Source organism: Amphibalanus amphitrite, unplaced genomic scaffold, assembly GCF_019059575.1.
Source record: "Amphibalanus amphitrite isolate SeventyFive unplaced genomic scaffold, NRLGWU_Aamphi_draft 001096F_arrow, whole genome shotgun sequence".
Taxonomy (NCBI): domain Eukaryota; kingdom Metazoa; phylum Arthropoda; class Thecostraca; order Balanomorpha; family Balanidae; genus Amphibalanus; species Amphibalanus amphitrite.
The window spans coordinates 55,361-70,965 of NW_024882590.1; the positions used below are offsets into that span (position 1 = coordinate 55,361).

At 47.3% G+C, this 15,605-nt stretch overlaps 1 protein-coding gene across 1 annotated transcript in view; it reads right to left on the minus strand.

The window, feature by feature from the left end:
• The window catches only part of LOC122370085 (uridine-cytidine kinase 2-B-like), a 118,105-nt gene that overhangs the window by 23,337 nt on the left and 79,163 nt on the right, over nt 1-15,605 (minus strand). The window contains exon 3 of the mRNA XM_043345347.1: nt 4,646-4,774. Coding sequence (XP_043201282.1) covers nt 4,646-4,765 — 120 coding nt within the window. The 5' untranslated portion in view covers nt 4,766-4,774. The remainder of the gene's footprint in view (nt 1-4,645; nt 4,775-15,605) is intronic.

The following is a 15,605-nucleotide window of genomic DNA, read 5'->3' on the forward strand; positions in this document are numbered from 1 at the left end:
GCCCCCCCCCCAGCGGCCGGCGGGTGGCGCGGAGGCCCAGCGGCCGCCGGGTTAAAGGAACTGTCCCACCTTCACATTAGTTCTGAGTTGAGATAGCCAAGTTGGCGGCCAGGTTTAGAAACCAGTAACCACTATACGAGGGGATATCGAAAAGTTCTGATCATCACATAGAAGATATAGACCGATTTTGATGATTTTTGCTTGGTATGATATTTGGTTCTTAAGAACAATGTTCCCGCAAAGAGAATCCTGAGAAGTGGTTTTATCTTATGTAGGAGAGACTTAGAAGTAAAACAAATTAGCATTGGGCCCATTGAGGACCGAACCGTCATCCAACTAATGCATTTGAAACGGTATCACACTGAGAAAATGCATCAAGAACGTGAAATTAGTTTATGGCGAGGAAAGCCCATCTCATGCACTTACCGAAAATGAAGAAATAATTTTCAACTTGGTTGCATGGCCCTTGCAGGGGAGTCAAGAAGTGAGTGACTACCAATGACTGACAAGGTGGTGACTGTGAAGGAAGTGGAGGACCTCATCCTTACAGATCGTCGTGTGACCTTTCAGATGATTGTGCAACAGAAAGGTTTCAATGCTGGCAGTGCCTGAAAATATTATCAGCGAAGTACTACAGACGATAAAGGAGTCAGCCCACTTAGAGGTTCGTGTGTCTACTTTTTTCAAGGGAAAAATGCGTCTTGGCCTTTCAAAATGAAAACTAGGCCTTTATAGGAAATTGAAGACATCTTCGATCATTTGATGACTTGTGACGAATGCTGGGTCTATGTGTATGATCCAGAGACAAAAAGATGATCAAGAAGTTTAAGCACGGCACATCTGTCCTTCTTAAAAGGCGAAGATGCAAAAGCCGATATGGAAGGTCAATGCTATCAGTGTTCTGGATCTGGCGTAGGATAGTCAGTACCGACTGTCTTGATGATGGTCGGATAAGGATAAGCAAGCACTAATGCACACTTGAAGAAGTTGCGAGATGGCCTCAAGCAGAATCGCCGCAAAAAAGCTCAAGAAAGATGTTTTATCCGCACCGACAGCGCCCCCGCCCATTCGTCCTGAGCTGCGATTGAAGAAACGAAACAACATGATGTGGACATTAAATCCTACCGCATCTAACAAATGCACCTGATCAGGTATTACCTGACTCTTGATTGTTACGGGAGATGAAGAATCCACACTATGGCCGGTGTTTGAGGAACAGAAATGACGTCATTGATGAGGTGGAGCAGTGGTTTACGGGACAGTGCGAAGGTCCTACAATGACCGCCTGAGGCAGCTGAAGAAACGATGCAATAAGTTTGCGGTCGTGTGTGGTGACTTGTAAAGGAGTAATGAACATCATGTAAAAAAGTCAAATTTCTATCACATCTAATTCATGGTGATGATCAGAACTTTTCGATGCCCCTCGTATATCCTGGACTCATAATTTCGTTTCCTTTATCTGAAAAGTGAGACCAGTAAAACGCCTTTTGGGGCGACCAACGGAGCGAGCGAAAGGGTGGGCCTTGCACGTGCGGAATTGCGAGGGAGTACCTCCAACTAACTTATGGACTGCACCATACCGACCGGTCTCTAGCGATGTATGTACCAAATTTGAGCGCAATCTGCCTAGCCGTTCTCTTCATCTGGAAGCGGCACCATGCACGTGCGCACGTGCAAAATGGGTCCCAACTGACTTTTGCATGGCACCCTACTAACCGGTCCCTCAACATGAACCAAATTTCAGCGCAATCGGCTCAGCCGTTCTTGAGAACTAAAATCGACTCCTGCACGTGCGCACGTGCAGCAGCACCCAACTGTGGCACATGAATATGCATTGCCTAGTGGGTGCCTACCTACATGTCAACTTTCAGGGCTGTCTCATCCCTATCTCCGTAACGTGTCGTGTGCGACCAATGACGTCACGGCATTGCGGCGTTCTGATTGGGTGGCAGCTCCGAATCGCCCGACTGGTGGTCCCCGCTCGACAAGCGCACGTGCGCCGACTAGGCATTTGTAGTGGCATTGACGGCAGAAAAAGTGAGCTAATGCAGAGCTCTGAATATACTTGAATAGAGTCTAAGCCGTTAGTAAGACGTAAAAACGTCAGATAGGTTTTTTGTTCGTCTTGATTCGAGCTTTTATGCGATATAATTACGGAGCGAGCGAAGCGAGCGTAGTCTTTCCTTAGATTAACGGAAATTTCTGAGTATGAGCGGCCGGCCGGCCGGCCGTGGTCACGCTTTTGCGAGGCTTATATCTCAGCAACCACTTGACCGATTTACACGCGGTAATTTTTGTAGGGTAGCTTCATTCCTTCTACCAAGTATTGGACTATTCCTGATGCATGTGGGTGACCCCTTATGCACGCGCCACGTGCAAAACGAAGAGGTGTCCGTTTTGTAATTGTTGCAACATCTCGGTAACTTCTTGGCCGATTGCGCTGAAAGTTGGCATGTAGGTAGGCACCCACTAGGCACTGCATATCCATGTGCCAGAGTTGGGACGCTGCTGCACGTGCGCACGTGCAGGGGTCGTTTCCAGATCTCGAGAACGGCTCGACCGATTGCGCTCAAATTTGGTACACAGTTAGGGACCGGTTAGTAGGGTGCCGTGCACAAGTCAGTTGGGACCCATTTTGCACGTGCGCACGTGCAGGGTGCCGCTTCCAGATCTCGAGAACGGCTGGGCCAATTGTGCCCAAATTTGGCACATCGCTAGAGACCGGTTAGTAGGGTGCCGTGCACAAGTCAGTTGGAGGTACCCCCTCGCAATTTCGCACGTGCAAGGCCCACCCTCTCGCTCGCTCCGTTACTCGCCCCAAAAGATGTTATACTGGTTTTTACCTTGGTGTCGAGTCTGGCAGCTATGTGGGAGAGCCCTAAAGTTGGGTCATTTTCCATAGGATTGCATTACAGCCGTCCGACCCTTCGTACCTGTGACGTCACGGAAATCGCTCTTCGACCTAATGAGCATACCTTCTATATAGGGCCTTGGCCAACTTTCAGCGCAATCGGCCCCGTAGTTACCAAGATATTGCAATTTTTACAAAACTGACACCTCTTCGTTTTGCACGTGGCAAGTGCATAAGGGGTCACCCACATGCATCGGGAATAAACCAATACTTGGTTGAAGGAATGAAGCTACCGTACAAAAATTATCGCATGTAAATAGATCCGACGAGGAATAACTGATACAACGACAGCGAGACACGTACACTATTGAAATATGTTTGTTCCGTGTGGATTTGATTTTTGAGAATGTTTCCTTGTCCTGTCTATAAGCTGAAATTCGCCAATCAGCCTTATGCATTGCCTAGCTGCATCGCTTCGAGTCCCATCAAAGGGAATGGCTCTCTACACTCTACACTCTACACTATTAGTGCTTCCTTCGAATGATATCACGTATAAAGCAACTGCGTGTGTGAGTGTGCGTGTGCGTGTGCGTGTGCGTGCGCGTGCATATGCGTGTTCAAGCATTTCGGCATCTGGAGTCAAAACGGGTGCACCGATCGTGACGGACGCGGGTGGTGACGAACAAAATCATGAAGATGGTGACCAAGAAATGACGCCAATCAATCCGCAAACTGGCTCGAAGGATGACCTATAGCCCGTGACCCGCCACTGCCATGCTAATATTCAAATTTCAAGCTGTCCGAAGTTCGGAACGTTCAAACTGGCACTAGCCCTCGCCCGCACATGCCATTTTCCCATCCTAGAGCGCACATGGGGGGGGGGGGTTGCCACCCCCCGCGCCATTTCGTTCCTGTTGGAGATAGAGCTTCGCGGTAAAGACTAAAAAGATTCTTTGGGAAGAGGCGAATCCAATGATACCCAGTTTCACCTTCTCAGGTCAGTCATTGACCTTCCAGGGCAGGTCAAACTAAAAATGTTACTGTTTTGGGTCATCGTTGGATATCAAGTGCGCTGCTTAGCATATACCGATGACGATGGCGTTTTCTGGTGCCAAGCCAGCTAGAACCTCTTTGTAACACTACCCGACCAGATTTTTGCTGCTGAGGTCATTTCAGGTCAAAATAGGTCAAGGTCAGTTATATGTGTTTGTATGTCTGTGTGTGTGTCTGTGTGTATACTGATGTGTGCACCGAGTGTTTATGTGTCCATATTACATGAAATCATGATCTGAGAAGCTTTTACCAAAAATGCAGTCAAAAAAACTTCACGAAAAGTAAATTACGCTTGCCTAAAACGCAATTATTTTAGATGACCTAGGTTGACCTTGACCCTGATCTTGACATCTGTACATCGTCGAACAGGATGTTCCATGATAGGTGGGAGGTAAGACTGGCAAAAAAAGCCGAAATCAAGGTGTCAAAAGCTCACAAGGCCCATAGCCAACGCAAGATGTTGAGAATTGGTCATTTGGGTCATGACATGACCTGAAAAATAAGGTCATATCTCCGAAACCAAAAACCACAGAAACTTGAAATTTTCAGTGGACATCAAGAAAGGATAGAGCAGCAGCTATACCAAAAATCAGGCTTTTAACTTTAAAAATGTTGAGTGCAGAGCAGAAAGGCTACCTGGGGGGAGGGGGTGGCAACCCCCCCATGTGCGGGCGAGGGCTAGGTGAGGTCGGGGAGGCCACTGGCACCAGGCCGGTGCAGGGAGCGGGAGAGTGAACCCACCTTTCCTGAAGCCGTTCCTCCTCCAACTCCAATAATGAACGGCACATTCGAGACCTGGCCATTTGTGTGCTTCATCATCGGGCTTGTCACAAAGTCAGATGCCCTTCTTGCAGCAGACATGCTTAACAGCTGAAAATGAAAAAAAAAACATTATTCATTACTTGGGTAACTTGGGGTTTTGAACTGAAATAGCACTTGAAACTTGAGCTGAGACACAGATTGCCAGAGACTGCCAATACCATGCACAATAAAATGGCTAGCTTCCGGTCCCCGGTCAACAGACATGGTAGCCCAAATCTAGTCGGATATGAAAATTCTTCTAAATCCATAGACTTTAATGCTATATTGACTATATTTGAGAGGGTTTTATGAAGATATATGACCAGATACAGAAAAAGCGAGATGCTATCTTGTAGATTAAATCGTCTACTATCTGTGACTTTTGAGGTGTTTTTCAATCTGAGGTACGGAAATCGTGTTCCCAAGAGACTGAAAGTAGCCATGCTTTACATTAGACCCAATGGCAAAAATTCGGAATCCGACGAAATTGGCCATTTTTACGTCGGATTTATGAAAATTCTAGACAGGATATACCTATAAAAACCCGAGATGAAATGAGGTGCGAAATTTCATTGTCTATTACCGCTTTCTGAAGTGTTTTTCGATCTGAGATCGGCAAATCGTGTTCCCAAGAGACTGAAAGTAACCGTGTTCTACAGCAAGACAATGGCAGAATTATAATATTTGATGGAAGATATCTTAGGTGATACTAACCTTACTACTTATTGCAATGCTTCATTTGAAAGCTCAACAATGGCACTATCATCGGTCTCTGCATTGCTATTTCACAGAACAACAAGAAATAACGTTTTGGAGCCTTTGAATATTGACTTACTTTTCATCGACGGGCTCGATCCCATCACCACCAACAGTTTCCTGGGAAGTCAGGATTTTGCAGATATTTAAGCAGAATTGCAGAGCTGTGTTAATACTATGGCACTTAAATACACACTTTAAGAAAACTGCTTTTTTATTAGCATGAGTTAGGTCTCAGAAACAGCAACATGTCGATATAATGAGGAAAAATAAGTGCAAATGATCGCGCAAGAGAGTATCCTTAGCTCCCTAGCAACCACCTAGCAACGTAAGGCAAAATAGTAAACAACTCCTGTTGATATCAGGTACTCAGCCTTGGAAGCACACTAGACGGTCACCATACTGGGCGCGTATATTCGCATCCAGTATGAGTAGAGCATGGGTCCCGAAAAAATCTTCAGAAACTAGAGAAATTCTCACGACCGCCGGGGTGAGACTAAATGCTTACTTCGAAATCTAAGCTGCGTTGCGGCATTGGCGGTTATGTGCGGCGTGTAAGCCGCATGATTAGTAAGCGGCGACCACTAAATTAAAAACTCAATAGCTTTGACCTGTTTTCAATGGATAACACTGCATACCAAAAATGTCCATCGCTCTCGTCATAGGATATTTAGATTTAAATAACTAACTTATCTACACCAGTATAGCGCCTTTTGGGGCGACTAACGGAGCGAGCGAGGGGGTGAGTCTTGCACGTGCGAAATTTCGAGGGGGTACCTCCAACTGACTTGTGCACGGCACCCTACTGACTGGTCTCTAGCGATGTGCCAAATTTGGGCACAATCGGCCCAGCCGTTCTCGAGATCTGGAAGCGGCACCCTGCACGTGCGCACGTGCAAAATGGGTCCCAACTGACTTGTGCACGGCACCCTAGTAACCGGTCCCTAACTGTGTACCAAATTTGAGCGCAATCGGTCGAGCCGTTCTCGAGATCTGGAAACGACCCCTGCACGTGCGCACGTGCAGCGGCACCCCAACTCTGGCACATGGACATGCAGTGCCTAGTGGGTGCCTACCTACATGCCAACTTTCAGCGCAATCGGCCAAGTAGTTACCGAGATATTGCAACAATTACAAAACTGACACCTCTTCGTTTTGCACGTGGCACGTGCATAAGGGGTCACCCACATGCATCGGGAATAGTCCAATACTTGGTAGAAGGAATGAAGCTACCCTACAAAAATTACCGCATGTAAATCGGTCAAGTGGTTGCTGAGATATAAGCCTCGCAAAAGCGTCCGCACGGCCGGCCGGCCGGCCGGCCGGCCGGCCGGCCGGCCGCTCATACTCAGAAATTTCCGTTATTCTACGTAAGACTCCGCTCGCTTCGCTCGCTCCGTAATCATTGTTTTGAACCAAATTAATACTCAGCCGCGAACGTATAAGGTATAAGCCCTTGCCGTTTCGCTCCTGATCAAGCTAGAGCTTCGCAGAAAAAACGAGCGTGTTGCCCGTGACGAGAGAAAGCCGATGATACCCAATTTTAAGGTCCTAGGTCATCGGTTGACCTTCCAGGTCAGGTCAATGACCCAAAAGGCGGGAAAATTGGGACCTGTTAGAACGTCGTAGTGTGGCTGCTATGGGGTTTTTCGGGGTGCTGATCACGAATACCATGCTAGTTTTGATCACAGATGATGTCTTCATTCATTTAGGCCAGGTCGGGTTAGGTCAGGTCAGGTCAACCAGTAGAGGTCCTGCCAGGTATTTGTAGTAGGTGTCAACCGCCTCTGACAGCCTCGTAACATGTTACGAAGGCACCAAAACTACTTTGTAAACGTTCATGTGGTTGCTTAATTCGAATTCAGCTAGAAAAAAACTGGCCTAGAAACATGTCAAACTCGAAAAAGTGAACCGAGGTCACCAAAGGTCAATGACCTGACCTGACCTTCAGGTGACCTTGACACCCACCCTAATGCATGGGGACAACATCATATCACATGTTTGAACGCTTGAAACCACGAAAAGACTGCAAACGCGCTGCTAATGCGAGCCGACATACGCTGAATCGCGGTTCCGGCCAAACATGGTCTCGAAAAGTAGGTCACAGGTCAAAGGTCATTTGGGTCAGGGTCATGAAATTTTCAGAGTGGGTGTTAAATTGATCAATGCGAGAGTACTGAAAGTTTCGTCGCGATCAGCCGCTTTTTAAGCGAGTTATTCGCGAAAAACCTTAGGGGGTTGCATCAACCCCCCCCCCCCCCTGTGCGGGCGAGGTCATGTTTTGATAGCAAGACTGAAACAGACTTTTTTGGGTAGCCAGGAAATCGCATGCCAGAGCCTATTCAAATTCTTTTATCGGCCTTTATATGCACCAGTCGCATACAGGTACGGGATTTAGCATACGATTTCCAGACAATCGAAAGACTGTTTGGAGCCAACAAAGGAAGGAATGAGTGAGTTAAGTTGAAAGTATTAACCCTCGCCCATGTAGGGGGGGGGGGGTTGGTGCAACCCCCCCCCCCCTGAGGTTTTTCGGAAATAGTGCAAAAACGGCGGCGCGCAGCGCCGCCAAATTTTGGGTACCTTATGGGGCAAACCTTGCGCATCTTTTGATAAAAAAAATTTGACCGGGTCATGTCAGGTCACGGAGTTATGACGTCACAAAGGGAACAGCCTCCGGCCGGATTTTCACAAACTGAGTGCCAACGCCCGAGGTTTACTGCCGGTGGTACGGAGATCGGTTGATGGATCGCGATGAAACTTCCCATGCATGTTGGGGCAAGTATTGGCTATCATATGGTATAAGAAACTTGACCGGGTCATGTCAGGTCACGGAGCTATGACGTCACAAGAGGAACAGCGTCCGGTACTATTTTTGAAAAGCGCCCGAACCACTATTTTGCTAATTCTTGTCACCTCAATGGGAATATGCAGCAATATTAGCTTCTATAGGGAGCAAATGGACCTCCCAAATCCAAAAATACAATCAGATTTCAAAAATTTAAATTTTGATTTTTCGAATTTCTGCCGCCGACTGTGACCTTGCCGACTTCCGGCGCTCCCAACGCGCCATTTTTAGAGCTAGGGAAACGAAATACATACCAAACGATAGAGAATTGATCAAGGAACACGATAGTGAAGGTTTCAAGTCGATATCTCCCACCGTTTTGCCGCAATCGCCGCCGAAAGTTGAAAAAAGTCTATTTTTCCGAAAATTTGACCTTTGACCGGTCAAAAGTAGGTCAAATGTTGACCTAGGACCAAAAAATATACCACCAATCGCGAGATCTCGGCGAGAGCAATCCGTTGGTCTTTTCCGCTAAGCTCTACGACGCTCCGTTTTCAAACGCCAAGGGGGGGGTCGCACCAACCCCCCCCCCTGCATGGGCGAAGGTGGCAGATCGCCGTTTACGGGCGAGGGTTAATTTGGTTCAAGATGATGATGTAGAAAACCTAGTTATTTAAAGCTAAAATTAATATCTTATGACGAGAGCGGTTGGCATTTTTGGTATGCAGTGTTATTCATTGAGAACCGGTCGGAGCGTTTGAGTCTTTAATTTAGTGGTCGCCGCTTACTAATCATGCGGCATACACGCCGCACATAACCGCCAATGCCGCAACGCAGCTTAGATTTCGAAGTGAGCATTTAGTCCCACCCGAACGCCGGCATTTAGGAGATCTGCTCGTGCTTTTGTTACTGGGGCGCTTCTTTCACGGATATTGCGCCGGTCGCCTGCCACGGACGAAAAATACCTACTCGGCTTTGCAATCCGACTGATCGTGGGAAAATACGGCCGGATGTCTCCTCGGCTCTATGCAGGTATACCACCGGGAGAGATGTATAGTATATAGTATATACCACTGGCTCGATGTATAGCCTGCAAGTTGGCTTTGGTGCAAGCATGTCAAACAGGGTATAGGGCGGATCAGACGTTCAATTGACAATTTCCGATTCTTATTCGATAATTACGGCCAATTATATTTTATTTTGGGAAGTGTTATTAGGACCGTAGCAATAAAATCTCATTTTTCCCCTGTCTCCTTACCTATCTCTCAAACCCCTTGCTCACTCATCTTTCCTCTCTGTAGGTATCAGTCTCCTTCCCGTCCTCCCCGAGTCTCTGACAATTGTAATATCCATCTCTCTCTCTCTCTCTCTCTCTCTCTCTCTCTCTCTCTCTCTCTCTCTCTCTCTCTCTCTCTCTCTCTCTCTCTCTCTCTCTCTCTCTCTCTCTCTCTCTCTCTCTCTCTCTCTCTCTCTCCTCTCTCTCTCTCTCTCTCTCTCTCTCTCTCTCTCTCTCTCTCTCTCTCTCTCTCTCTCTCTCTCTCTCTCTCTCTCTCTCTCTCCTCTCTCTCTCTCTCTCTCTCTCTCTCTCTCTCTCTCTCTCTCTCTCTCTCTCTCTCCTCTCTCTCTCTCTCTCTCTCTCTCTCTCTCTCTCTCTCTCTCTCTCTCTCTCTCTCTCTCTCTCTCTCTCTCTCTCTCTCTCTCTCTCTCTCTCTCTCTCTCTCCTCTCTCTCTCTCTCTCTCTCTCTCTCTCTCTCTCTCTCTCTCTCTCTCTCTCTCTCTCTCTCCTCTCTCTCTCCTCTCTCTCTCTCTCTCTCTCTCTCTCTCTCTCTCTCTCTCCTCTCTCTCTCCTCTCTCTCTCTCCTCTCTCTCTCTCTCTCTCTCTCTCTCTCTCTCTCTCTCTCTCTCCTCTCTCTCTCTCTCTCTCTCTCTCTCTCTCTCTCTCTCTCTCTCTCTCTCTCTCTCTCTCTCTCTCTCTCTCTCTCTCTCTCTCTCTCTCTCTCTCTCTCTCTCTCTCTCTCTCCTCTCTCTCTCTCTCTCTCTCTCTCTCTCTCTCTCTCTCTCTCTCTCTCTCTCTCTCTCTCTCTCTCTCTCTCTCTCTCTCTCTCTCTCTCTCTCTCTCTCTCTCTCTCTCTCTCTCTCTCTCTCTCTCTCTCTCTCTCTCTCTCTCTCTCTCTCTCTCTCTCTCTCTCTCTCTCTCTCTCTCTCTCTCTCTCTCTCTCTCTCTCTCTCTCTCTCTCTCTCTCTCTCTCTCTCTCTCTCTCTCTCTCTCTCTCTCTCTCTCTCTCTCTCTCTCTCTCTCTCTCTCTCTCTCTCTCTCTCTCTCTCTCTCTCTCTCTCTCTCTCTCTCTCTCTCTCTCTCTCTCTCTCTCTCTCTCTCTCTCTCTCTCTCTCTCTCTCTCTCTCTCCCTCTCTCTCCATAGCCAATTAGTCCTATATTTGGAGTTCTCTCTTTTTAATGAGCCGGTTAGTGAGCGGCGACAAAAAAAAATGTTTACTGTTCAGCCGTCTTCTTTTTAAAAGCCTTATTTGATGCCAGGCTGCCCCCCCCCCTCATGACCTGTTGACGTTGTTCAGCAGGCCTCTTTACAGTAGGATTATGACGGAACTTTGCTTCGATGTGATTTTCCCGTCACGCACACTGAGTGATTGGCGCCCACTAAGGCAGACCAAGGTAAGGTGAGCCCACGCGGCGCCACTATCCGCCTGGGGCGGGGGACGGGGTCAAGGAAGAGCGATACGAGCATGACCTTTGGCCGGCCTCCGTCTGTTTTGACCCAGTTGTCAGCCGCTGGTGCCTGCGTCATATAGCAGTCTTCCTCCTACCGCTGGCGTAGAATCGTGTTACAGCGTACTTTTTATGATACAGGCGATGACCTCACTGCTGGGGTCCCCAAACTGGATGGAATAGTTCGCCGAGCCGCCGCAGCCCCTGACGCGATACTTTCAAGAGAGACTATACATGGGAAAAGTCGCGGCGCGCCCGGAATCGAACCGGCAATCTTTCGATCGATTTACCGCAACCTGATCCATTGAGCTACCGAGGCGCCTTGTCGCAGAGACCACAAACGGCATTCTGTACCAGCGGCGGCGGCGGCTGACAGGCTGTCGTAACGACTTCGGTCGTGTTTTTTTTTTTTTTTTAGAGATTGGCAGCGTTTGTGGTGACGTTGGCCAAGTGTGGATGATGTGCAGCGAATAGAGTGGATGTTTGTTCACCTTTGATGGCATTTTGCCGTTCAAATGCGTTCAAATGCGCAGTTGTTGGGAAACCTGGACGGGGGATCGCTAGCAAGAATTTCTTTTGATGTGCAGCGCGCGGATCGAATCCGCGGACCGTCAAGACATTCGTTCATGGAGAGACACCTGGGGGGTCTTCTGGACAACAGCACGGTCTTAAAAACTTCCAATGTTATCTCAAAGCAGGTCGCTGTATCGATGTTGAGATTGATTGAGATAGTCGGCATACTAAACCTTGGCTTTCTGGAAATTTCGGCATCTAATGTCTCCGTGTCAAGAGCATTTACCGGAAATTGAGACTGGCCGGATACCTCGGAATAAACCAATGATCGAATGTTCTAAAAACTGTTTCTGAGTGTGGACACACCGCACACACCGCACGCAGCATTGTGCGGTGCCCGTGAACACACCTCAGGTGTTTGACCTGACCTTGACCCGACCTGTGGCCTCGAAATTTAACTTTTAAGCACTCATCTGAAGTGCCTCATTTCGTTCTTTCGTTTGCCGCCTCGTGCGTTTCGCTGTGTCTTTTAGTTCTCGAGTTAACGACTGGGGCGTTTAAGGGGAATAGTTCACTTTCCCGAAATTAGTCTTTTTTTACAATGGATTGATTATTTTTTATCCTCAAATGATCCACAATGAAAACAATAAGGCTGGGGGGATCCGTGCTATCGTAAGTTATATCGGACGTGGCTGCGAAACTTCTCTCGGTACGAAACTTCTCTTGATCGGAAGAAAATCGGAGGGATGAAAAAGAAAGAGCGGCAAATCGGAGCTACGTTGTACGTAAGCTGTTTCGCAGCGTTTAAATGCCAGTTTTACTACGATTTAAATGCCAAGCAGATCAGCTGACCTCGTAGTACCATGTCGATAAGGTCGAATTCCCCATACGTCTATAGTGTAAAAGTGACCCCTATTGCAAATGGGCTGTCAGGGACGGGGGACCATCAAAGCGTCCAAAACCGCAGCATCCAAGGTACGCAACATCCAAAACCGCAGCGTCCAAAGTACGCAACGTCCAAAATACGTCCAAAATCGGGTATATAGGGGTCCGTATCAAAGCGTCCAAAACCGCAGCACCCAAAGTACGCAACATCCAAAACCGCAGCGTCCAAAGTACGCAACGTCCAAAATACGTCCAAAATCGGGTTTATAGGGGGCATTCACAAAGTCCAAAACCGAAATATCCAAAACCGCAACGTCCAAAAACGTATCATCCAAAAAACGCAACATCCAAAGACGCAACATCCAAAGTACGTAACCTCCAAAACCACAACGTCCAAGACCACGACATCCAAGGCACGCAACATCCAAAACCAACCTAACCTAACCTAACCTAACCTAACCTAACCTAACCTACTGATTTTTGCCTATCCCTAACCCAACCAAACCTAACCCTCGCCCCGTTGGGGGGGGGCCATTTTGGCCCCCCCCCTGTGGTTTTTCCTGAATAGCAAGGAAAACGGCGGCGCGCAGCGCCGCCAAATTTTCAGTACCTTTCCGGGCATCAATTTGACACCTTCACACCAAATTTCAAGTCTTAGGTCACCTTAGGTCAGGAGTTATTGAGGTCAAACTGAGGTCATGTTCGAGCAAAAATGAGCAAAAAACATGCAATCTTGAAACGCTCACCAAATCTACAGTTATCAAGCAATTTCAAAGTTCTTTATATGGTCTAATAGACAAAAAGCGGCGCTACAAAACGGCTATCTCGGATTTTCAAAATTTTGGGTTTTTGACCCAATTTTTTTTTTAAAATTGATTTTTTTTAGAAAAACTAAAAAAAAATCCAAAATTTTTCAGAATTTCGAAAAAACCGGAATATATATGATAGTCCCTGCGCTCTTCTATATACATACCAAATTTCAGATCGATATCTCGTTTTTTGGCCAAGTTATAGCGAAAAAAACTGTTCAAAAATGATGACGTCAAATTTTTGAACTCAATTTTTAGCGATTCTAGACCTCGTACGGCAAAACAAAGACCACCATTGAACTCCCCGTGACGAGCTGCATCGATTCGATACCAATTTTATGCAAAAATATCAACTTTGAAATTTGACCTTATTTGACCTGACCTTGACCTGACCTTGACCTGACCTTGACCAAAACGTGACCTAAGCTGGCCCCAAAGGCTGCCTGACCCACATAATCGCATTTGTCATGTAAAATGGACCATAAAACATGTATCACACGACACTTTCATATTGTGACCCCCCAGTGACCTGACCTCAGTGACCTGACCTGGTATCAGTGACCTCAACTAGCAAAATATGTGTTTGAAGAACATTTCCCCATCGATGATTTTCAATGAAATGCATTTTACTCGATTTTACAACGCATTTCTTGAAATGCCTGTAAACGGTGAAAATTGGACCTTTGACCTGACCTGTGACGTCATCGGTTTGACCTAGGTCAATAAAATTGGGTCACAAGGTAGTTCCCTGACAGGGCTATCCAACACCGTTTGCCGCTTGTCGCTACGTTGCGTGGTTCTCGAGATCTTAGGGGGGGGCCAAAATGGCCCCCCCCAACGGGGCGCGTTGCTCGGCAGAGCCCAACGGGGCGCGGGCTAACCTAACCTAACCTACTGATTTTTGCCTACTGGGGATAAGGAAACCCAACCTAACCTAACCTAACCTAACCTAACCTAACCTAACCTAACCTAACCTACTGATTTATGCCTACCGGGGATAAGGAAACCTAACCTAACCTAACCTAGCCTAACCTAACCTAACGGTTTTGGATGTTGCGTACTTTGGATGTTGCGTACTTTGGATGTTGCGTACTTTGGATGATGCGTCCTTGGATGTTGCGTTTTTGGATGATACGTTTTGGATGTTGCGGTTTTGGATGTTTCGGTTTTGGACGTTGTGAATGCTCCCTATATACCCGATTTTGAACGTATTTTGGACGTTGCGTACTTTGGACGCTGCAGTTTTGGATGTTGCGTACTTTGGATGCTGCGGTTTTGGACGCTTTGATGGTCCCCCGTATATAGGGAGCATTCACAACGTCCAAAACCGAAACATCCAAAACCGCAACATCCAAAACGTACCATCCAAAAACGCAACATCCAAGGACGCATCATCCAACGTAAGCAACATCCAAAGTACGCAACATCCAAAACCGTTAGGTTAGGTTAGGTTAGGGTAGGGTAGGTTAGGTTAGGTTTCCTTACCCCCGGTAGGCATAAATCAGTAGGTTAGGTTAGGTTAGGTTAGGTTAGGTTAGGTTAGGTTGGGTTTCCTTATCCCCGGTAGGCAAAAATCAGTAGGTTAGGTTAGGTTAGGTCAGGTTGGGTTAGGGATAGGCAAAAATCAGTAGGTTAGGTTAGGTTAGGTTTCCTTATCCCCGGTAGGCATAAATCAGTAGGTTAGGTTAGGTTAGGTTAGGTTAGGTTAGGTTAGGTTTCCTTATCCCCGGTAGGCAAAAATCAGTAGGTTAGGTTAGGTAAGGTTAGGTTGGGTTAGGGATAGGCCAAAATCAGTAGGTTAGGTTAGGTAAGGTTAGGTTGGGTTAGGGATAGGCCAAAATCAGTAGGTTAGGTTAGGTTCGGTTCGGTTAGGTTAGGTTAGGTTGGTTTTGGATGTTGCGTGCCTTGGATGTCGTGGTCTTGGACGTTGTGGTTTTGGAGGTTACGTTCTTTGGATGTTGCGTCCTTGGATGTTGCGTTTTTTGGATGATACGTTTTTTGACGTTGCGGTTTTGGATGTTTCGGTTTTGGACTTTGTGAATGCCCCCTAAAAACCTGATTTTGGACGTATTTTGGACGTTGCGTACTTTGGACGCTGCGGTTTTGGATGTTGCGTACTTTGGGTGCTGCGGTTTTGGACGCTTTGATACGGACCCGTCAGGGACATCTCCTCCTCTGTAAATTTGGAGGGATCATGTGTCGGCATTCCCACGTTCGTTTCGGAGTCCATCTGTTCCATTTGGAGCCCGTCAGTTGGCGTCAAGAGTTGGCGCAGCGAGCGCCCCGAAGACTGCGTCTGCGCACGAGGCTTCGCGATGGAGGAGTATTTTGACGAAATCGCCCTCGCTGCAGAAGAAATAGAGGGACTTGTTGAGAAAGAGGAGGCCGCAGTGTGCCGACGACTTTAAACTGTACGCCAACGCC